This window comes from Rhinoderma darwinii, assembly GCF_050947455.1.
Source record: "Rhinoderma darwinii isolate aRhiDar2 chromosome 3 unlocalized genomic scaffold, aRhiDar2.hap1 SUPER_3_unloc_3, whole genome shotgun sequence".
Lineage (NCBI taxonomy): Eukaryota > Metazoa > Chordata > Amphibia > Anura > Rhinodermatidae > Rhinoderma > Rhinoderma darwinii.
In genome coordinates, this window is record NW_027461746.1 from 697,481 (window position 1) to 709,385 (window position 11,905).

Genomic DNA, 11,905 nt, shown 5'->3' on the forward strand with positions numbered 1-11,905 from the left:
AAATAAATTGACACCGGTGATGTAGGGCCTCAATTTATAAGTCGAACCACAAGGCCGAATTCTTTCTCCGCTGACAGCCAGAAGTGTCTCCGGTCACGACAATACATCTGAGCGGACATTGCCGAAAACTCCCCAAGACGAACAACAACAACAACGCAGCACAGTCTCCATTTTCTAGGGTGCCACGAGGCGCATGCGCATTGTGAACAGGGTTGAGCATCCTAGACGAAACCGCTACGCAATGGGTTAGGAGAAATGCCAATCATCATGTATGACCCGCCCCCTGCTCTTATCTCATCCGTAGAATTCAAAGCCCTGCCTACAGCTCTGACGTCAACAGCCGGAAATAGCCAAACTTGTTTGGCAATCACGCATGCGCACAAACCTTCGTCAGGTTAGGCGCGTTCCACCAATCACGTTTGAGAAGTTAGTCTAGAGCCCTTGGAATGTGGGGAAAGCAACCCCGTGCACAACCTACTAGTCTATATAAAGAGGAGGAGATCGCGCCTGAGCTTCAGATGCGCTGAGAGCGCCAGCGGTGACTGATCTCTGGAAGGGAATCGCTGCCGCGGGTCTCAAGGACCCAGTTCTGTGTAAAGTAGATAAACGCTCAGCGTCCCACGAACACCGCGACTATGCACGGACTACCGACCGGAGACAGCGCCTGTCCGCTTCGTATGATTAAGCGGGTACAGTTCGGCGTGATAGGCCCGGACGAACTGGTAAGAGGCGGGACTATACCCGGAAGCTTAACGGCAGAGATGTAGCGGGGAGACCGGGACCGTCATGTCCCGGTTATTATATCTGTATAATGTCCGGTTATTATATATATATATATATCTCCTGTATAATGTCCGGTTATTATATATATATATATATATATATCTCCTGTATAATGTCCGGTTATTATATATATATTTCCTGTATAATGTCTGGTTATTATATATATATATCCCCTGTATAATGTCCGGTTATTATATATATATCTCCTGTATAATGTCTGGTTATTATATATATATATCTCCTGTATAATGTCCGGTTATTATATATATATCTCCTGTATAATGGCCGGTTATTATATATATATATATATCCCCTGTATAATGTCTGGTTATTATATATATCTCCTGTATAATGTCCGGTTATTATATATATATATAGATCTCCTGTATAATGTCCGGTTATTATATATATATCTCCTGTATAATGTCCGGTTATTATATATATATCTCCTGTATAATGTCCCGGTTATTATATATATATATCTCCTGTATAATGTCTGGTTATTATATATATATATCTCCTGTATAATGTCTGGTTATTATATATATATATTTCCTGTATAATGTCTGGTTATTATATATATATATCTCCTGTATAATGTCCGGTTATTATATATATATATCTCCTGTATAATGTCCGGTTATTATATATATATATCTCCTGTATAATGTCCGGTTATTATATATATATATATATCTCCTGTATAATGTCCGGTTATTATATATATATCTCCTGTATAATGTCCGGTTATTATATATATATTTCCTGTATAATGTCTGGTTATTATATATATATATCTCCTGTATAATGTCCGGTTATTATATATATATATCTCCTGTATAATGTCCGGTTATTATATATATATATCTCCTGTATAATGTCCGGTTATTATATATATATATATATCTCCTGTATAATGTCCGGTTATTATATATATATATCTCTCCTGTATAATGTCCGGTTATTATATATATATATATGTATCTCCTGTATAATGTCCGGTTATTATATATATATATCTCCTGTATAATGTCCGGTTATTATATATATATATCTCCTGTATAATGTCCGGTTATTATATATATATATCTCCTGTATAATGTCCGGTTATTATATATATATATATCTCCTGTATAATGTCCGGTTATTATATATATATCTCCTGTATAATGTCCGGTTATTATATATATATATATATATATCTCCTGTATAATGTCCGGTTATTATATATATATATATATCTCCTGTATAATGTCCGGTTATTATATATATATATAGATCTCCTGTATAATGTCCGGTTATTATATATATATATATATCCTGTATAATGTCCGGTTATTATATATATATATATATATCTCCTGTATAATGTCCGGTTATTATATATATATATATCTCCTGTATAATGTCCGGTTATTATATATATATATATATCTCCTGTATAATGTCCGGTTATTATATATATATATCTCCTGTATAATGTCCGGTTATTATATATATATATATAGATCTCCTGTATAATGTCCGGTTATTATATATATATATATATATATATATATATATCTCCTGTATAATGTCTGGTTATTATATATATATATATCTCCTGTATAATGTCCGGTTATTATATATATATATATCTCCTGTATAATGTCTGGTTATTATATATATATATCTCCTGTATAATGTCCGGTTATTATATATATATGTATCTCCTGTATAATGTCCGGTTATTATATATATATCTCCTGTATAATGTCCGGTTATTATATATATAGATCTCCTGTATAATGTCCGGTTATTATATATATATATCTCCTGTATAATGTCCGGTTATTATATATATATATCTCCTGTATAATGTCCGGTTATTATATATATATATAGATCTCCTGTATAATGTCCGGTTATTATATATATATATATATCTCCTGTATAATGTCCGGTTATTATATATATATATATATATCCTGTATAATGTCCGGTTATTATATATATATATCTCCTGTATAATGTCCGGTTATTATATATATATATATATCTCCTGTATAATGTCCGGTTATTATATATATATAGATCTCCTGTATAATGTCCGGTTATTATATATATATATATATATATCCTGTATAATGTCCGGTTATTATATATATATATATATCTCCTGTATAATGTCCGGTTATTATATATATATATATCTCCTGTATAATGTCTGGTTATTATATATATATATATCTCCTGTATAATGTCCGGTTATTATATATATATATATCTCCTGTATAATGTCTGGTTATTATATATATATCTCCTGTATAATGTCCGGTTATTATATATATATATCTCCTGTATAATGTCTGGTTATTATATATATATATATCTCCTGTATAATGTCTGGTTATTATATATATATAGATCTCCTGTATAATGTCCGGTTATTATATATATATATATATATCCTGTATAATGTCCGGTTATTATATATATATATATATCTCCTGTATAATGTCCGGTTATTATATATATATATATCTCCTGTATAATGTCTGGTTATTATATATATATATATCTCCTGTATAATGTCCGGTTATTATATATATATATAGATCTCCTGTATAATGTCCGGTTATTATATATATATATCTCCTGTATAATGTCCGGTTATTATATATATATATCTCCTGTATAATGTCCGGTTATTATATATATATATCTCCTGTATAATGTCCGGTTATTATATATATATATCTCCTGTATAATGTCCGGTTATTATATATATATATATATAGATCTCCTGTATAATGTCCGGTTATTATATATATATATCTCCTGTATAATGTCCGGTTATTATATATATAGATCTCCTGTATAATGTCCGGTTATTATATATATAGATCTCCTGTATAATGTCCGGTTATTATATATATATATATCTCCTGTATAATGTCTGGTTATTATATATATATATCTCCTGTATAATGTCCGGTTATTATATATATATATCTCCTGTATAATGTCCGGTTATTATATATATATATATCTCCTGTATAATGTCTGGTTATTATATATATATATATATATCTCCTGTATAATGTCCGGTTATTATATATATATATCTCCTGTATAATGTCTGGTTATTATATATATATATCTCCTGTATAATGTCCGGTTATTATATATATATATCTCCTGTATAATGTCCGGTTATTATATATATATATATATCTCCTGTATAATGTCCGGTTATTATATATATATATCTCCTGTATAATGTCCGGTTATTATATATATATATCTCCTGTATAATGTCCGGTTATTATATATATATATATATATATATATCTCCTGTATAATGTCCGGTTATTATATATATATATATATATATCTCCTGTATAATGTCCGGTTATTATATATATATATCTCCTGTATAATGTCCGGTTATTATATATATAGATCTCCTGTATAATGTCCGGTTATTATATATATATATCTCCTGTATAATGTCCGGTTATTATATATATATATATATATATATCTCCTGTATAATGTCCGGTTATTATATATATAGATCTCCTGTATAATGTCCGGTTATTATATATATATATATATCTCCTGTATAATGTCCGGTTATTATATATATAGATCTCCTGTATAATGTCCGGTTATTATATATATATATCTCCTGTATAATGTCTGGTTATTATATATATATATATATCTCCTGTATAATGTCCGGTTATTATATATATATATCTCCTGTATAATGTCCGGTTATTATATATATATATATCTCCTGTATAATGTCCGGTTATTATATATATATATCTCCTGTATAATGTCCGGTTATTATATATATATATCTCCTGTATAATGTCCGGTTATTATATATATAGATCTCCTGTATAATGTCCGGTTATTATATATATATGTATCTCCTGTATAATGTCCGGTTATTATATATATATATATATATCTCCTGTATAATGTCCGGTTATTATATATATATATCTCCTGTATAATGTCCGGTTATTATATATATATATCTCCTGTATAATGTCCGGTTATTATATATATATATATATATATCTCCTGTATAATGTCTGGTTATTATATATATATATCTCCTGTATAATGTCCGGTTATTATATATATATCTCCTGTATAATGTCCGGTTATTATATATATATATATATATATCTCCTGTATAATGTCTGGTTATTATATATATATATCTCCTGTATAATGTCCGGTTATTATATATATATATATATATATCTCCTGTATAATGTCCGGTTATTATATATATATATATCTCCTGTATAATGTCCCGGTTATTATATATATATATCTCCTGTATAATGTCCGGTTATTATATATATATATAGATCTCCTGTATAATGTCCGGTTATTATATATATATATATCTCCTGTATAATGTCCGGTTATTATATATATATATATCTCCTGTATAATGTCTGGTTATTATATATATATATCTCCTGTATAATGTCTGGTTATTATATATATATATCTCCTGTATAATGTCCGGTTATTATATATATATATATATATCTCCTGTATAATGTCCGGTTATTATATATATATATATCTCCTGTATAATGTCCGGTTATTATATATATATATATCTCCTGTATAATGTCCGGTTATTATATATATATAGATCTCCTGTATAATGTCCGGTTATTATATATATATATCTCCTGTATAATGTCCGGTTATTATATATATCTCCTGTATAATGTCCGGTTATTATATATATATATCTCCTGTATAATGTCCGGTTATTATATATATATATCTCCTGTATAATGTCCGGTTATTATATATATATCTCCTGTATAATGTCCGGTTATTATATATATATAGATCTCCTGTATAATGTCCGGTTATTATATATATATATCTCCTGTATAATGTCCGGTTATTATATATATATATATATATATCTCCTGTATAATGTCCGGTTATTATATATATATATCTCCTGTATAATGTCCGGTTATTATATATATATATCTCCTGTATAATGTCCGGTTATTATATATATATATCTCCTGTATAATGTCCGGTTATTATATATATATCTCTCCTGTATAATGTCCGGTTATTATATATATATATATATATATATCTCCTGTATAATGTCCGGTTATTATATATATATATATCTCCTGTATAATGTCCGGTTATTATATATATATATATCTCCTGTATAATGTCCGGTTATTATATATATATATATCTCCTGTATAATGTCCGGTTATTATATATATATATATCTCCTGTATAATGTCCGGTTATTATATATATATCTCTCCTGTATAATGTCCGGTTATTATATATATATATCTCCTGTATAATGTCCGGTTATTATATATATATATATCTCCTGTATAATGTCCGGTTATTATATATATATATCTCCTGTATAATGTCCGGTTATTATATATATATCTCCTGTATAATGTCCGGTTATTATATATATATATATATATCTCCTGTATAATGTCCGGTTATTATATATATATATCTCTCCTGTATAATGTCCGGTTATTATATATATATATCTCCTGTATAATGTCCGGTTATTATATATATATATATCTCCTGTATAATGTCCGGTTATTATATATATAGATCTCCTGTATACTGTCCGGTTATTATATATATATCTCTCCTGTATAATGTCCGGTTATTATATATATATATATCTCCTGTATAATGTCCGGTTATTATATATATATATATATATCTCCTGTATAATGTCCGGTTATTATATATATAGATCTCCTGTATAATGTCCGGTTATTATATATATATATCTCCTGTATAATGGCCGGTTATTATATATATATATATATCTCCTGTATAATGGCCGGTTATTATATATATATATCTCCTGTATAATGTCCGGTTATTATATATATATATATCTCCTGTATAATGTCCGGTTATTATATATATATATATCTCCTGTATAATGTCCGGTTATTATATATATATATATCTCCTGTATAATGTCCGGTTATTATATATATATATCTCCTGTATAATGTCCGATTATATATATATATCTCCTGTATAATGTCCGGTTATTATATATATATATATCTCCTGTATAATGTCCGGTTATTATATATATAGATCTCCTGTATAATGTCCGGTTATTATATATATATATATCTCCTGTATAATGTCCGGTTATTATATATATATATATATATATCTCCTGTATAATGTCCGGTTATTATATATATAGATCTCCTGTATAATGTCCGGTTATTATATATATATATCTCCTGTATAATGTCCGGTTATTATATATATATATCTCCTGTATAATGTCCGGTTATTATATATATATATATCTCCTGTATAATGTCCGGTTATTATATATATATAGATCTCCTGTATAATGTCCGGTTATTATATATATATATCTCCTGTATAATGTCCGGTTATTATATATATATATATCTCCTGTATAATGTCCGGTTATTATATATATATATCTCCTGTATAATGTCCGGTTATTATATATATATATATCTCCTGTATAATGTCCGGTTATTATATATATATCTCCTGTATAATGTCCGGTTATTATATATATATATCTCCTGTATAATGTCCCGGTTATTATATATATATATATATATATATATATATCTCCTGTATAATGTCCGGTTATTATATATATATATCTCCTGTATAATGTCCGGTTATTATATATATATATCTCCTGTATAATGTCCGGTTATTATATATATATATCTCCTGTATAATGTCCGGTTATTATATATATATATATCTCCTGTATAATGTCCGGTTATTATATATATATATCTCCTGTATAATGTCCGGTTATTATATATATATATCTCCTGTATAATGTCCGGTTATTATATATATCTCCTGTATAATGTCCGGTTATTATATATATATATATATCTCCTGTATAATGTCCGGTTATTATATATATATATATCTCCTGTATAATGTCCGGTTATTATATATATAGATCTCCTGTATAATGTCCGGTTATTATATATATATATCTCCTGTATAATGTCCGGTTATTATATATATATATATATATATATATATCTCCTGTATAATGTCCGGTTATTATATATATATATCTCCTGTATAATGTCCGGTTATTATATATATATATATCTCCTGTATAATGTCCGGTTATTATATATATATATCTCCTGTATAATGTCCGGTTATTATATATATATATCTCCTGTATAATGTCCGGTTATTATATATATATCTCCTGTATAATGTCCGGTTATTATATATATATCTCCTGTATAATGTCCGGTTATTATATATATATATCTCCTGTATAATGTCCGGTTATTATATATATATATCTCTCCTGTATAATGTCCGGTTATTATATATATATCTCTCCTGTATAATGTCCGGTTATTATATATATATATATAGATCTCCTGTATAATGTCCGGTTATTATATATATATATATATCCTGTATAATGTCCGGTTATTATATATATATATATATCTCCTGTATAATGTCCGGTTATTATATATATATATATCTCCTGTATAATGTCCGGTTATTATATATATATATATCTCCTGTATAATGTCCGGTTATTATATATATATATATCTCCTGTATAATGTCCGGTTATTATATATATATATATATATCTCCTGTATAATGTCCGGTTATTATATATATATATATATATATCTCCTGTATAATGTCCGGTTATTATATATATATATATATATATATATATCTCCTGTATAATGTCCGGTTATTATATATATATATCTCCTGTATAATGTCCGGTTATTATATATATATATCTCCTGTATAATGTCCGGTTATTATATATATATATAGATCTCCTGTATAATGTCCGGTTATTATATATATATATATATATATATATATATATCTCCTGTATAATGTCTGGTTATTATATATATATATATCTCCTGTATAATGTCCGGTTATTATATATATATATATCTCCTGTATAATGTCTGGTTATTATATATATATATCTCCTGTATAATGTCCGGTTATTATATATATATGTATCTCCTGTATAATGTCCGGTTATTATATATATATCTCCTGTATAATGTCCGGTTATTATATATATAGATCTCCTGTATAATGTCCGGTTATTATATATATATATCTCCTGTATAATGTCCGGTTATTATATATATATATCTCCTGTATAATGTCCGGTTATTATATATATATATAGATCTCCTGTATAATGTCCGGTTATTATATATATATATATCTCCTGTATAATGTCCGGTTATTATATATATATATATATATCCTGTATAATGTCCGGTTATTATATATATATATCTCCTGTATAATGTCCGGTTATTATATATATATATATATCTCCTGTATAATGTCCGGTTATTATATATATATAGATCTCCTGTATAATGTCCGGTTATTATATATATATATATATATATCCTGTATAATGTCCGGTTATTATATATATATATATATCTCCTGTATAATGTCCGGTTATTATATATATATATATCTCCTGTATAATGTCTGGTTATTATATATATATATCTCCTGTATAATGTCCGGTTATTATATATATATATATCTCCTGTATAATGTCTGGTTATTATATATATATCTCCTGTATAATGTCCGGTTATATATATATATATCTCCTGTATAATGTCTGGTTATTATATATATATATATCTCCTGTATAATGTCTGGTTATTATATATATATAGATCTCCTGTATAATGTCCGGTTATATATATATATATATATATCCTGTATAATGTCCGGTTATTATATATATATATATATCTCCTGTATAATGTCCGGTTATTATATATATATATATCTCCTGTATAATGTCTGGTTATTATATATATATATATCTCCTGTATAATGTCCGGTTATTATATATATATATAGATCTCCTGTATAATGTCCGGTTATTATATATATATATCTCCTGTATAATGTCCGGTTATTATATATATATATCTCCTGTATAATGTCCGGTTATTATATATATATATCTCCTGTATAATGTCCGGTTATTATATATATATATCTCCTGTATAATGTCCGGTTATTATATATATATATATAGATCTCCTGTATAATGTCCGGTTATTATATATATATATCTCCTGTATAATGTCCGGTTATTATATATATAGATCTCCTGTATAATGTCCGGTTATTATATATATAGATCTCCTGTATAATGTCCGGTTATTATATATATATATATCTCCTGTATAATGTCTGGTTATTATATATATATATCTCCTGTATAATGTCCGGTTATTATATATATATATCTCCTGTATAATGTCCGGTTATTATATATATATATATCTCCTGTATAATGTCTGGTTATTATATATATATATATATATATCTCCTGTATAATGTCCGGTTATTATATATATATATCTCCTGTATAATGTCTGGTTATTATATATATATATCTCCTGTATAATGTCCGGTTATTATATATATATATCTCCTGTATAATGTCCGGTTATATATATATATATATCTCCTGTATAATGTCCGGTTATTATATATATATATCTCCTGTATAATGTCCGGTTATTATATATATATCTCCTGTATAATGTCCGGTTATTATATATATATATATATATATCTCCTGTATAATGTCCGGTTATTATATATATATATATATATCTCCTGTATAATGTCCGGTTATTATATATATATATCTCCTGTATAATGTCCGGTTATTATATATATAGATCTCCTGTATAATGTCCGGTTATTATATATATATATCTCCTGTATAATGTCCGGTTATTATATATATATATATATATCTCCTGTATAATGTCCGGTTATTATATATATAGATCTCCTGTATAATGTCCGGTTATTATATATATATATATATCTCCTGTATAATGTCCGGTTATTATATATATAGATCTCCTGTATAATGTCCGGTTATTATATATATATATCTCCTGTATAATGTCTGGTTATTATATATATATATATATCTCCTGTATAATGTCCGGTTATTATATATATATATCTCCTGTATAATGTCCGGTTATTATATATATATATATATCTCCTGTATAATGTCCGGTTATTATATATATATATCTCCTGTATAATGTCCGGTTATTATATATATATATCTCCTGTATAATGTCCGGTTATTATATATATAGATCTCCTGTATAATGTCCGGTTATTATATATATATGTATCTCCTGTATAATGTCCGGTTATTATATATATATATATATATATCTCCCCTGTATAATGTCCGGTTATTATATATATATATCTCCTGTATAATGTCCGGTTATTATATATATATATATATCTCCTGTATAATGTCTGGTTATTATATATATATATCTCCTGTATAATGTCCGGTTATTATATATATATCTCCTGTATAATGTCCGGTTATTATATATATATATATATATATCTCCTGTATAATGTCTGGTTATTATATATATATATCTCCTGTATAATGTCCGGTTATTATATATATATATATATATATCTCCTGTATAATGTCCGGTTATTATATATATATATATCTCCTGTATAATGTCCCGGTTATTATATATATATATCTCCTGTATAATGTCCGGTTATTATATATATATATAGATCTCCTGTATAATGTCCGGTTATTATATATATATATATCTCCTGTATAATGTCCGGTTATTATATATATATATATCTCCTGTATAATGTCTGGTTATTATATATATATATCTCCTGTATAATGTCTGGTTATTATATATATATATCTCCTGTATAATGTCCGGTTATTATATATATATATATATATATATCTCCTGTATAATGTCCGGTTATTATATATATATATATCTCCTGTATAATGTCCGGTTATTATATATATATATATCTCCTGTATAATGTCCGGTTATTATATATATATAGATCTCCTGTATAATGTCCGGTTATTATATATATATATCTCCTGTATAATGTCCGGTTATTATATATATCTCCTGTATAATGTCCGGTTATTATATATATATATCTC

The 11,905-nt window shown here is 26.5% G+C and overlaps 1 protein-coding gene across 1 annotated transcript in view; it reads left to right on the forward strand.

Moving 5' to 3' along the window:
• The first annotated feature begins 530 nt into the window (after positions 1–530).
• Positions 531–11,905, forward strand: part of POLR2A (RNA polymerase II subunit A) — a 54,477-nt gene continuing 43,102 nt past the window's right edge. The window contains exon 1 of the mRNA XM_075847380.1: positions 531–722. Coding sequence (XP_075703495.1) covers positions 636–722 — 87 coding nt within the window. The 5' untranslated portion in view covers positions 531–635. The remainder of the gene's footprint in view (positions 723–11,905) is intronic.